The following is a 12,930-nucleotide window of genomic DNA, read 5'->3' as shown; positions in this document are numbered from 1 at the left end:
AAATCTTTAAAAAAATATATGGGTAATTCGAGTAAGTTCTACTTCCCTGTATTTTCCAATTGTTATTAGTATCTATTACTTTTTAATTTTTTTTCTTAAGTAAACTCTAATTCCAAGGTGGAGCTTGAAATCACAATCCCAAGACCTGCATGCTCCACTGACTGAGCCAGCCAGGCGCTCCAAGTATGTATTATTTTTACAAGGAGAGAAGAAACTTTTAAGAAAAAAAAAAAGCACCAGACACCAGACGCCTGGGTGGCTCAGGGGTTGAGCGTCAGACTTTGGCTCTGGGGGTGATCCTGGAGTTCCAGCATCGAATGGAGTTCCACATCGGGCTCCCTGCAGGGAGCCTGCTTCTCCTCCCTCTGCCTGTGTCTCTCCAGAATAAATAAATAAAATCTTTAAAAAAAAAAAAAGTACCAGACGCAAATAAAGAGCACCAGATGTAGGTTCCACTTAAATGTAAATAAGCAGCATCACAACCATTTCTCTTACCTCTCTGTAGGTTGTGGTTTTTACATTTAAGCTTATCACAATATTTTCTTAATTTATCTTCATAATTAGATTTTGTATATATGTTGTTAGAGATTTTATTCATTCATTCATTCATTCATTTATAGATCTTTCATTCATTCATTTACTTATTTATAGATTTCATTTATTTATTCGTGAGAGACCCAGAGAGGGAGGCAGAGACACAGGCAGAGGGAGAAGCAGGCCCCTGTGGAGAGCCCGATGTGGGACTCGATCCCGGCACCCCGGGATCACGACCTGAGCCAGAGCCACCTAGGCTTCCCTAGAGATTCTATGGATATACTTTTTCTTCATACTCACACACACTGGGGTTCGGGCAGGGGGAGGGCGCAGGGAGTCCTGGCAGATGGGGAGGGCGGGACCCCGTCAACCCTCTCCGCCAAGGTAGCCCCGGCCTAGAAGCTCAGCGCCCCTTCTTCAGCCCTCCCCTCAGGGTCTCTTCCCCGACGGGTCTTCCCTCGGTGGGGTCGCCGCCCCCTCGCTGGGGCGCGGGCCTCCCTCGGGTGGGGGGAGGCCGCCGGCCGCGGGCAGGGGCCGCTGTGTCCCGCCCGGCGGAGCCGCAGGCCTCGGGCCCCGCGGTCCCGCCCGGGACTCCCCGGGCCCTCCCCTTGGCCGGCGGCCCCTCCTCCCGGACCATGGAGCCCGGCGCGGGCGCCCCGGGCTGCGCCGCCGAGCGCCGAGAGGCCGGGCCCGAAGCCTCGGCGCCTTCGCGGGAGGCGGCGGACGAGTGGCCGCCCTCGTCCCTGTCGCCCTCGGGGCTCCTCTCGCCGCCGCGGCCCGCGAGCCTCGGCGTGGGCGAGGCGCGGCTGCGTGAGGCCGGCGGGGGCAGGATGGCGGCCGGCGGGTTGCTGGAGGCCGGCCTGGCCCGGGTGCTCTTCTACCCGACGCTGCTGTACACCCTGTTCCGCGGGAAGGTGCCGGGCTGGGCGCACCGCGACTGGTACCACCGCATCGACCCCACGGTGCTGCTGGGCGCGCTGCCGCTGCGGAACATGACGCGCCGGGTGAGCGGCGGCGGGGGCGCCGGGCCGGGGGGCCGGGCCGCGGCGGGCCGGGAGCCGGCGAGCGCCGCCTGCGCCCCCGCGGCCCTCCCTGAGCCCCGTCTTTGCCTCGGCAGCTGGTTCAGGACGAGAACGTGCGCGGGGTGATCACCATGAACGAGGAATATGAGACGCGGTTCCTGTGTAACTCCTCAAAGGTGAGGGGCCGGGGGCGGAGGGAGAGGCGTCGCCGAGCACCCGGCCCCTGCGGTCGTGCCCCGGGCGGCTCCTCAGCTTCGGGAGCGGCGTCCGCGCTCCCGGCCTGAATGGCTGCGGCCGGAGGTAGAAATTAATCGTGAAAGAGAAACCCGTGAGAAAGGCGTTTAAAAGTAGAACCAAGTCTGACTACTCCTTTATGCACAAAGGTTCTCTTAATTTCCGGAACTCGAGTCAGTAACCAAATCGGAAGGCCGCTTTCCCAAGGCTTGCTGATTGCTTTCATTCAACACTTAGTGAGCGCTGCCGGCAGTTCGTGAGGCACCCGAGACGGAGACCCTATAAACCAAGAACAAAAGCCCCCTCTCGGTCCCCAAGAGTAATTTATCATAAAACAATCCCTTGAAAAATTATACAGGCTTCAATTTTTGGCATCGACTTGAGGGAATTGTTATTCATATGTTAATGATAGAATGGAAGTATTGTCACAACAGAGTTCAGACCTAAAACAATTTTTTAAAGGTTTTTTTTTAATATTTATTTATTTATGATAGTCACACAGAGAGAGAGAGAGAAAGAGAGAGAGAGAGGCAGAGACACAGGCAGAGGGAGAAGCAGGCTCCATGCATCGGGAGCCCGACGTAGGATTCAATCCTGGGTTTCCAGGATCATGCCCTGGGCCAAAGGCAGGCGCTAAACCGCTGCGCCACCCAGGGATCCCTTTTTAAAGATTTTAAAAAATTTTTTACTTATTCATGAGAGACACATTGAGAGAGAGAGGCAGAGACACAGGCAGAGGGAGAAGCAGGCTCCATGCAGGGAGCCTGACGTGGGACTCGATCCCGGGTCCCCAGGATCAGGCCCTGGGTAGAAGGCAGTGCTATACCGCTAAGCCACCAGAGTTGCCCCCTAAAACATTTTTCACTAGGTTTCAGTGCTTGTGGAACTCTCCACAACAGTCATCAGACATGGCCCTATCTTTATATAAAGATGTTGCCCTGAGACGCCTGGGGGCCCAGTCAGATAAGCTTGGAACTCTTAGTTTTTCCCTCAGGTCATGATCTTAGGGTTCTGAGATCAGCCCTGCCTCTGGCTCCCTTTTGGGTGTGGAGCCGCTTAAGACCGCCTGCCCCCAAAATAATTAAATAACGATGTTGCCGTGTCTTTATTCCGTTTAACATCTATTAGCACTCACTACATAGTCATCTTTCTTGTTTACCGTGTTGATATAGCCTGTTGAAGATGCTGTTACTTCAACTGATAGTTTTTGTAACCTTAGAAATGGACTCACATTTAAAATACATTCATTAGTGATGACATACATTTCTACGAAATGGATAACAGTTTCTTGGATTTCCCAAAGTACTTTGCTACAAGGTTTCAGGAATTATTAGCCAAAATGTTAAATGTTCCTTAGTGTGGTCAGTCCTCTGGAGTAAGAGTCACAAAAAATACTTGGTCTCTGGGTCTGAGGCATTGACACTTGTATGATGCAGCTACAGTACCCAACTAGCCTAGAGAAAAGAAATCTTCAAGGCAGTGCTTCTCACATTTTAATAAACATAAATATTATCTGGCAGTATTGTTCAAATAGCAGATTCCTAAGTACAATCCCCTAGAAATTCTGATTCAGGAACTTTAGGGTAGGGTCCAGGAATCTGAATATTTAGCAAACTCCCCAGGTATTTCTGGCATAATGGATACAAAGCCCCATGCTGCAAAATGCTGTTCTTTTGTTAATTTCATGAGCAGTATATGACCTTCCCTCTGTCATAAAGTCTTAAGTCGTAAAGTTCAGCCAAACAAATAACCAAAAGAAAATTAAATGGGGCCACTGGGTGGCTCAGTCAGTTAAGCCACTGCCTTAGGCTCAGGTCATGATCTCAGGGTCCTGGGATCAAGCCCCATGGTGGGGCTCCCTGCTCAGCAGGAGAGCCTGCTTCTCCTTCTCCCTCTGCCCCTGATGGTGTGCTTTCTCTCTCAAATAAATAAATGTTTTTTAAAAGAAAAAAGAAATAAGCAGATTAATAACCACTAACTGGAGCCTATCTGGAGTCTTTTTTTTTTTAAAAGATTTTATTTATTCAGACAGAGGGGCAGAGACATAGGCAGAGGGAGAAGCAGGCTCCTCGAGGGCAGCCCAGTGCGGGACTTGATCCTGGGACTCTAGGACCACGCCCTAAGCCAAAGGCAGATGTTCAGCCACTGAGCCCCACCAGGCGTCTTTTTTTTTTTTTTTTAAGATTTTACTTTTTAAGTAATCTATACCCAAGGTGGGACTTGAACTTACAACCAGATCAAAAGTCACATGCTCTACTGACTGAGCCACCCAGGCATCACCTTATCTGGAGTTGTCAGGCAAAAAATTAAAAAATAAAAATAAATTTTATTGATATGCCAGAGGCCTTATTTCTCCTATTGCTTATTCTTTTCTTCTGAAGTGATAATGTACTAACAAAGGTAGGTGTGTTGTTTTATTTTTATTACTATTTTTTTAAAGATTTTATTTATCTGAGAGAGAGAGTATGCGTTCACAGGAGAGCACAAGTGGTGGAGAGGGAGAAGGAGGCTGCCCGTTGAACAGGGAGCCTGATGTGAGGCTCAGTCCGAGGACCCTGGGAGCACAACCTGAGCTGAAGGCAGATGCTTGCTTAACTAACTGAGCCACCCAGGCACCCTAGGTGTGTAAATTTTGAAATGGTAACTTTATTTTCTACCATGTACTCTCTCCAAAAAAAAGTGGTAAAGAAGAGACTTATAGACAGAAAAATAGAAAGCTCTTGCAAAATTCAGTAGCCCAACCCTGCAGCTGGGTCACTGCACCGGTGCCAAGATTATGCAAAAACAGTAACACAACTTTTGTAGATGAATTTTATACAGCTAATATTTTGTAGCTAAAGATTCAAATACGGGTGTCTGGGTGGCTCAGTTGGTTAAGCATTTGTTTTCTGTGCAGGTCAAGATCTCAGGGTATTAGTATCGAGCCCCCACATCTCCCTGCTGGGTGGGGAGCCTGCTTCTCCCACTACCTCTGCCTGCAGCTCCCCCTGCCTGTGCTCTCCATGCATGTGCTCTTTCTCAAATAAATAAAATAAAAAGATTCAAATACCCAAAGGGCACTTTTTTTTTTTAATTATTATTCATGGGAGACACACAGAGAGAGGCAGGCTCCATGCAGGGAGCCTGATGTGGGACTCAATCCCAGGACCGAGGGATCATACCCTAAGCTGAAGACATGCTCAACTGCTGATTTACCCAGGCATCCCCCAAACGGTACTTTGGGAACATTTAAAATCTTGAACATAATTCTAACTCAGTAGCACAGCTGTTGTTTGATAAAAGACCAGCAATGCGGGTTATCCATTTTATAGACATCTCTGTAAGAAGTTTCTTGTTTAGAAAATAGTAAACATCAGGCTTTTTTCATTCTCTTTTTTATGCTGGTGGACCTCGTTCCAGGAATGGAAGAAAGTAGGAGTCGAACAGCTGCGGCTCAGCACAGTAGACATGACTGGAGTCCCAACCTTGGCTAACCTCCAGAAAGGAGTCCAGTTTGCTCTTAAGTACCAGTCGCTGGGCCAGTCTGTCTACGTGCATTGTAAGGCTGGGCGCTCCAGAAGTGCCACTATGGTGGCAGCGTATCTGATTCAGGTAAGAAAGGTCTCTCTGGACTGGTTTATTTACAGCATATTTCTAGAACTTCAGTAGCATGGTCTACTGAAGGCCTTGTTAGAAGGAGCCATTTCAGGCAGTCCCCAATATCAGGCTGTTGGGAGGTGGAAAGCACCTGAAGTTTGTAGATAGGCTGACCTCTGGCTTTGCCACCTGCCAGCTGTGTGACGTTAGGCAAAAGTGGCGTCCCCTCCCTGATCCTCAAACTAAATATGTCTTGAAGCTTGAATGAGAAAGAATGTCAAGCACTGACCTATGGCAGGCACTCAAAAAATGAAGTTGCAAAAGATGTTAACACTAGTAAAAGGCTAAAATAAAAACACTTCTTATAAATAGCATGTCAGGAAATCTAGTATTGTAGATAATAGTGCTGGTCACTTACAGCTTTGTAGGACTCAAGATTTCTTTCTTTTTTCTCTCTCTTTTTTTTTTAAAGATTTATTTATTTATGATAGACACAGAGAGAGAGAGAGAGAGAGAGAGAGAGGCAGAGACACAGGCAGAAGGAGAAGCAGACTCCATGCCTGGAGCCCGATGTGGGACTCAATCCCAGGACTCCAGGATCACACCCTGGGCCAAAGGCAGGCGCCAAACCGCTGAGCCATCCAGGGATCCCCCGGACTCAAGATTTCTTAAAGTAAAAAAAAAGTTTTTAAAAAAAAAAAGATTTCTTAAAGTATTTCAGGATAAAGTTCCGGACATCAGTTTTTAGAAACAGGATCTAACCGAATTTTGTCTATCACTTTATGATTGGCAAGTGTGAGGCTTTTAAAACTATTTATAAGCAAATATTCTCTAGTCATTACTCCTTGTTACACAACCCCCAACATGACTTATTCTTATTACTGTCTGGCCCCTGTAGAGCATTTACTAAGTTATATGGATAGTTTAAAGAAAAAGGAAATGTTGAGGTAAAAGGCCTGGCTTTGAGTTGCTGTGGACTGGTAAGTACGTGATTTAACAATATTAAAGCTTTGATCATTAGGACTCCATTTACTGGCAATGGGTTCTCAGGAGGATATTTTGGACTTACGGAGAATTGACACAGCTGGGGCTGAAATCTGTAGTTTCTTGCTTTTGTTGGGATCTAAACCAATAGGTATCATTAGGGATACAAAGATAACCCTCCTACTTAAAAGTGCTGTTTTCTTAGCCATGGGGACAAGTTGAATAAAAACATCTACCATATACTCTCCCCAGGAAACTTATAACCAACAGCCCAGCTCCCAGAGGACATCTAATAGACCTATGCAGGCTTGAGTTTAGATCTCAGCTTTGCATGTTAAACCTTCTTTTTCCAGGGTTGGAAAGAAAGACTGACTTTTTCCAGGTTTGGCAGAAAGACTGACTTGCGCCCCCCCCCCCCCCCAGCCTACTGCAAAGTATTGTGGAACTGGTTGACTGAGGGAGTTACAGTGCCCCCTCCCCTCTGTTTATGATATATGGGCATGTTTTTGAACTACCGCCCTCCCCAAATGAAGTTTTTAAAATAATGAAATTCTGAGAGTCCATTAGCACCTGTTATTAGGTCAAGGACACCTTAACACCTGCTCCTTTCTTTCTCTGATTTCCCAATCCTGTACTTCAGGTGTACAACTGGAGTCCAGAGGAGGCTGTAAGAGCCATCACCAAGATCCGGTCACACATCCACATCAGATCTGGCCAGTTGGAAGTTCTCAAAGAGTTCCACAAGGAGATTACTGCAGGGGCAGCAAAGGATAAGACTTGTCACACATCACAGACGTGAAATACACAGATTAGAAAGAACTCAAGACAATGCTGCTTGCTACAGAATCAAATAGTTTTAACAGGACCAAGGGGGCCTAAACCCAGACTTGACATAGCAGAAATGTGCTAAGTAATGGATAATTTTGCTCCCTTTGTCTTGTTTCACTTTCCTGAAGTAACACTGTTGTATGTCTAGAGAGATTTAGTGTGGCTTCAATTCACTGGCTATGGGGATATGGGATGAGGGTCTTTGTTTTCTCAAGTAGAGTCAAAGAAATCTATTGTGTATGCAATGCTGTGTTTAATGATATTCAGCATGACTCAGAAACATTTAACATGGGAAAAGAGAGGAGAAATACTCAGCTCAGTCTCTTTGCCACTTTGTCAGATCCCAATTCACTGGCCCCATGGGGCTCTCCTCCCCTTTTGGAACAATGATCCTATGTGTAGAAAAGGATCCAATCAGTATTGTGGCAGGTATGTAATCCATTTACCTTAGGAAGTCACCCCTTCAGAATTCAAAACAGACACACACATCCCTTCAAAAACTTTTATTTGTATGAACAGCTCCTAGCTCTTGGCTTACCTTAGAGCTTTTAAAAGAGTAGAGACCTTATATATTTAAGTTTGAAAAAGGTTTCTGCTATTAATCAGAAATAATCCTTCCTACTTCTTTCTGGCTTACTCCTTGGAGTACACCAAAAATAAAACCAAAGTGTACGTTTTCTGACAGAGAGGTGAGAAAACACAAGACGCAACATCCTGAATTCTAGAGTTGGCGCTTGCTGGTGAAGGACACCTTCAGCTTAGACCATTCTCCCAACCAAAGCCCAAATGAAAACTCTAACACCTAATTCTTTGTGGGAAAATTACCAACTAGCCACTTTGCAGGTTATAGAAAAAAAGGAAGATGGGGCGTCTTTCCTTCTGTCCTGGGATCAGAGGTGCTTCTACTTAACACTGATCAGGGAATGAGGGGAGGTTGTGCCTACTGTCTGAGAAATGGCTTGCTCGAGCCATCTGCAAGGAGACACAGATACCAGGGGACAGCAGAGGATAGGCTGGCCCTACTCTGAGCAGCCAGCTGAACAGCAGCAGTCTAAAAAGCCCCAAATGGAGCACCCCGATGGGTTCGGCAAGGACTGAGGTGCTGCCCTTTATAACATGTGCCAAAAAAATAACGTAGCACTCTGATTGGGGCCCCAGGGACTTCAAATTTGGATGGATAGGTGCTGGAAAAGGGGAGGGCAGAAGTCAGCTGCTCTTCCCCCCCACAGCCTTAGGCCAACACAAACTGCAAATTAGTAAGTAGCACCTTAATGCCTCTGGTAACAGTTACAGCTGAAGTGGCAGGGTCAAGCTTGTAGGTGTTGGCATCCCCCTTTTTATATCGGTCCCGAAAAACATAGATGCTCCCGTTACAGCTGGCGATCTTCCAGAGGGATGGGGCAGAGCTCCACGCCTCAGGAAGGCAAAGCCGGGTAAAGCTGTCTAGCAGGGGATTGTAGCACACCAGGGAGTCCCCTTCAGCCACGATGAACACCAGATCCTTATGCACAGCTGCGTGCATGCGACCTGCGAAGGGCAGAACATAGGGCTTCACGTGGCATTTGTCTGTCTCTGTGTCAAAGCACTGGATGAGTCGGGATGGTTTGGTAAAGAAGTCCAGGTCATTCTCCTCCCCCCCCAGTAAGTAGATGATCCCGTTAAGGTTGGCACCAGCGGCCCCTGACACAGCCACCTCTAGCTGAGTTGTCTCTGTCCAGACGTTATCACCTACCCGATAATAGATAACTGCATTTGAGAGCGTGTCCTGCAGTGTCTTGCCACCCAGTGAATATATAGCATCTTTCCCAGGCACAGACACCAGGGTGTGCTGGAGCCGGTCTCGGGGCAAAGGCGCACACCATTCCCAGTCCACGGTGGCATTGTTGCACTTCCACATGCGCCGTGGGATGGACCCTCCCACCACATACAAGTCTCCGCCATGCTTACAGGCTGCAGTGATCTGGTGGCACAAGCTGTTTTGGCCACTTACACTGATGGAATCATCTTCTGCACAGTGTAAGGACACAGCCAACGAGTGGGTACGAGATGATTCTTTCCCGATCAGGTAAATGTGCACATTCTCCCCGATCTCCTATTGGCAAAATTAAAATCACAGATGACATCTATCAGTTCTAGGCTAAGGCTCAGCTGAGACACCTATCCTTAACGCTGCAGACCACACACTTGAATCCTATGCTAACCTACTTCCCTCTAGTTACTGTGTGCCATCCTGACCGTCCTCCAATCACTTTCTTTCAGACATTTTATGCTGGGGCAGCTGGTGCTTTAGAAAAAAGGTGCTTAGGATTAATGCAGTTCTCTCAAGGAACTTTGGGGAGCTCAGAGGCTGGTGGTTTCCGGGCTCATGCACACATCCTCCTCCCCAGTTCTTAACTTCGAGCCAGAGATGACTTACTCACCAGCTACAAAAGAGGCAACATAGTAGCTGGAATGCATGGTGTGCATATTATGGTGTCCCAACTCAAAAGAGAAATCCTCCTTACCTTCAAGCTCGTTCTGAGTGACTCTGCAAAAGCCTCTCTTTCTTCTTTATTGAAATTGATCCAGGCTTCTATTGCCTCTGTTGGGTTCTGGGAACATGGAACTCCATCTGAGAGAGCCAGAGGAAAGACCTGGTCAATGGCAATCTAACAATCCAAAAGGGAAATTTAGAGCCAGTGGCTTTAAAGATATGAATCACACTGTTAGACTACCACCATCTGTGTGTGTGTGTGTGTGCGTGAAATTAACCTAATTGTATTATTTCTTTTAACCAAAATGGATGGCTTGCTATGTCCCCTTTTGTCATAGAAGCAATCTACAGGCTGCAGAGCTCACACCTAAAGTATGGCTATACCTCACTTGCAGGGTCAGGATCATTTTTTGTTTGCTTGCCTGTTTTTTTAAAGATTTATTTATTGGGTACCCGGGTGGCTCAGTCAGCTGAACATCTGACTGTTGGTTTTGGCTCAGGGCATGATCTCACAGTTGTGAAATCAAGCCCCACATGGGGCTCTCTGCTCAGTGAAGAGTCTGCTTGAGATTCTGTTTCCCTCTCCCTCCCCACTCTGCTCCTTCCCTGCTTGCAACCTCGAGAGTGTGCACTCTCTCTCAAATAAATGAAACATATTTTTAAAAATTTATTTGAGAGAGAGAAAGCACAAGCAGGAGTGTGGGGCAGTAGGGGGGAGGCAGAGGTAGACGGAATCTCAAGCAGATTCTTCGCTGAATGTGGAGCTCCCCATGGGGCTTGATCCCACAATACCCAGACCAGGGCCTCAGCTGAATCCAAGAGTCAGAGGTTCAGCCAACTGAGCCACCCAGGCACCCCAGGGTCAGGATTATTACCAAAGTTGGCCCACCACTTAAGTTTATGTAATATCAAAAAAAAAAAAAGTTTATGTAATATCTTGACTTATTATCAGTTACTCAGGTAACCTGTCCCACAGGTACATGCAAAATGCAGGACTGATGAGAACATTTATACACAAAAGAGACCAGAGTATAAATACAAACAACTCCTCACTACCTTTTAGGGGTGAGCACTGCCTTTTTTTTTTTTTTTTTTTTATTCAATACTTGTATATAGTTGACCCTTGAAAAACATGGGTTTGAAATGTGTGGGTGCACTTATGTGGATTTTTTTCAATAAATATAGTACAGTATTGTAGATGTACTTTCTTTTATGATTTTCCTAATAACATTTTCTCTTCTCTAGTTTTAAAAACAGTACATAATACAATATGCAGGATGTATGTTAATTGACTGCTTATGTTATTGATAATGCTTCTGGTCAACAACAGGGTATTTGTGAAGTTTTGGGGGTCAAAAGTTATACATGGATTTTAATGGCGGAGGTTCCAATCCTAATCCCCACACTGTTTAAGGGTTAACTGTATATATGGCAAAGTACCACTTTCATTTTCTAGGGTTCTTTCTCTGGAAGGGACTGCCTGTGACAGCAGCTAAATCTCACCTCAGTCTCTCAGAAAGTATCTAACTCTCTATCAGAAAACCTGAAAATTCCTTTCTCCTAAACTAGAACATCTACTAAACATCAAACCCAAGTAGTTGAGTATGATGGGCCCCACTCCCTCAACTTACCCGAGATGATATCAGTGAGTAGATGGTGGGGCAGGTGGAGAAACTCCTCTGTGCTCTGCAGCTGGGCCAGGTGGGCCTTGGCACAGTGTTTGGCAGCAGTGTAGAGCTCAGGATCACTGTGCCTATCTGCCAGCCACATCACCTGAAGGCAGTTCCCCACCTGCACTGTGCGGGCCAAAAACCGAGAACATTCCTCAAAGAGAGATGTCAGCTGATACATGTCTGACACCTCATAAATTTCCTGCAGCTCTTCAGCTCGAAGTTTCACAGTCCCATGGTAGATATAATCAACCAGGAGCTGGAAAACAGACTCGCTGACATCCTGCAGTACAATTACTCGGTTGTGAGCCTCCTTCAGGTTGGAAGTGAACATGGACCGGAAAAAGCAGCTCTGAGCTGAGAGGACCAGCCGGTGGAGCTGAAACTCCCGGCCTTCCACTGAAATGGTGACATCAGCAAAGAGCTCTTCCTCCAGACACAGTTTCATGATGCCCTGAGCCACGCGGCCCGAGTGTGACCTGTCTTTGAAAGTGTAGTTCACAAAGTAGTTCTCATCCATGGATGCTCCAGGTTCTTCTGGTGATTCCATGGTAGCCAACCTCTCTCTCTGCCAGCTGTCTGCAAAGCAACACCACCTGAGTAATGGGGAATCCACAATCTACGAATCCAACTGTTCAATTCAGGGAGGGAGAAGGTAAAGATGACAGTAAAGTGGGCTGAGACTGGCCTCAGTCCTAAGGACATCTTGGAAGCTCTCCTTCAACCAAAGCTGAGTTCATTCTCCTGCGGTGGCACTCCATCCCTAATGAAATTAGTAACATTTCCTACTCTGGGTGTTTCCCTAAGAAAACAGAATATTCCTTTCCAAGATCTAACAAAAGACTTGGTATTTAGGTCAACACGTGAAAGCAAGGCGCTGGAGGAAGCCTATTATCTTAAGCCTGGCAAAACCCCTTACTAACCACATGACTATTGGGCATGAAACTAGCAAGGCTCTGGGCAGCAGAACCCAACAAGATCGACCCCCCGCGTTCTGGGCCAAAGCCCGTTTCCCCGGGCATGGAGTTTAGACCTTCTAATATGAGGCCTGGCCTGGAACATCTGTTAGCCCCACATTTTCTCTTTTCTGCTTCTCCCCTGCACTTGCCTGCTCGCACTAATGATTCCCCAAGACTCCGTCCCAGAACTCGAGACGAAGCCCAGTCGTCCCCAGCACGGGGCTCTAATAGGCCCATCGCCGAGAGGGGCGTCCCGACTCCACCTAGAGTCGCCTAGGAGACGGTCGCTAGGGAAACCGTTCTTCTCTCCCCCTTCCACCTCCCCCTACACCCCCGCCCCGGCTTCTCTCCACGCCCCCTCCCGGCCATGCCCGCCGGCCGTCGTCAAAAGCTTACCTCAGGGAGCGGGGGAGGGGAGTGGAATGTAGAACCCAGAACCTCTACCCCTTGCCCTCCTCTCACCCGTCCGGTTCTTTAGAGTCCTCGCCTTCTCTCCCGCCTCTGCTACACCAAACTAGGACCACGTCCACCTCACGGTTTCCCCACCTGCCTGCCTCGGTTTCTCACCTGCCTTCCCTCCTTTCATTCCGAAGCCCGGAATCCGGAACCTCTGCTTCCGGCCCCGCGTCCGCCCGGAAGAAAATAAGACG

At 47.5% G+C, this 12,930-nt stretch overlaps 2 protein-coding genes across 4 annotated transcripts; one reads left to right on the top strand and one right to left on the bottom strand.

The window, feature by feature from the left end:
• Positions 1–1,136: 1,136 nt before the first annotated feature.
• On the top strand, positions 1,137–7,416 carry PTPMT1 (protein tyrosine phosphatase mitochondrial 1). The gene is made up of 4 exons (XM_055314138.1): positions 1,137–1,538; positions 1,652–1,732; positions 5,190–5,381; positions 6,991–7,416. Exons 1-4 carry the CDS (start codon positions 1,170–1,172, stop codon positions 7,147–7,149), a joined length of 801 nt encoding a protein of 266 aa, XP_055170113.1. The 5' UTR covers positions 1,137–1,169; the 3' UTR covers positions 7,150–7,416.
• Positions 7,417–7,666: 250 nt separating this feature from the next.
• KBTBD4 (kelch repeat and BTB domain containing 4) lies at positions 7,667–12,926 on the bottom strand. 3 transcript variants are annotated; one of them, XM_055313938.1, is made up of 4 exons: positions 12,848–12,926; positions 11,283–11,900; positions 9,683–9,789; positions 7,667–9,270 (listed from the first exon to the last, which is right to left on the bottom strand). In XM_055313938.1, exons 1-4 carry the CDS (start codon positions 12,864–12,866, stop codon positions 8,410–8,412), a joined length of 1,605 nt encoding a protein of 534 aa, XP_055169913.1. In that variant the 5' UTR covers positions 12,867–12,926; the 3' UTR covers positions 7,667–8,409. The 3 variants fall into 3 exon arrangements, with proteins under 3 accessions (XP_055169913.1, XP_055169924.1, XP_055169934.1); XM_055313949.1 differs by lacking the exon at positions 12,848–12,926 and adding an exon at positions 12,677–12,827; XM_055313959.1 differs by lacking the exon at positions 12,848–12,926 and adding an exon at positions 12,397–12,541.
• Positions 12,927–12,930: the final 4 nt, after the last annotated feature.

Source organism: Nyctereutes procyonoides, unplaced genomic scaffold (assembly GCF_905146905.1).
Source record: "Nyctereutes procyonoides isolate TBG_1078 unplaced genomic scaffold, NYPRO_anot_genome, whole genome shotgun sequence".
Lineage (NCBI taxonomy): Eukaryota > Metazoa > Chordata > Mammalia > Carnivora > Canidae > Nyctereutes > Nyctereutes procyonoides.
Note: the sequence above shows the minus strand (reverse complement) of the source record. Positions and strands in the feature narration are given on the sequence as shown.

Bases quoted from the DNA above. Each gene is read 5' to 3' on its own strand.
- PTPMT1 (XM_055314138.1), top strand. From the start codon at position 1,170: ATGGAGCCCGGCGCGGGCGCCCCGGGCTGCGCCGCCGAGCGCCGAGAG. The intron at 1,733-5,189 runs GTGAGGGGCCGG...ACCTCGTTCCAG, and splicing joins TCCTGTGTAACTCCTCAAAG to GAATGGAAGAAAGTAGGAGT. The intron at 5,382-6,990 runs GTAAGAAAGGTC...CCTGTACTTCAG, and splicing joins TGGCAGCGTATCTGATTCAG to GTGTACAACTGGAGTCCAGA.
- KBTBD4 (XM_055313959.1), bottom strand. From the start codon at position 12,517: ATGGGCCTATTAGAGCCCCGTGCTGGGGACGACTGGGCTTCGTCTCGA. The intron at 11,901-12,396 runs GTGGGGCTAACA...GTTGCTTTGCAG, and splicing joins AGAAGCAGAAAAGAGAAAAT to ACAGCTGGCAGAGAGAGAGG. The intron at 9,271-9,682 runs GTAAGGAGGATT...TTTTGCCAATAG, and splicing joins CACTCAGAACGAGCTTGAAG to GAGATCGGGGAGAATGTGCA.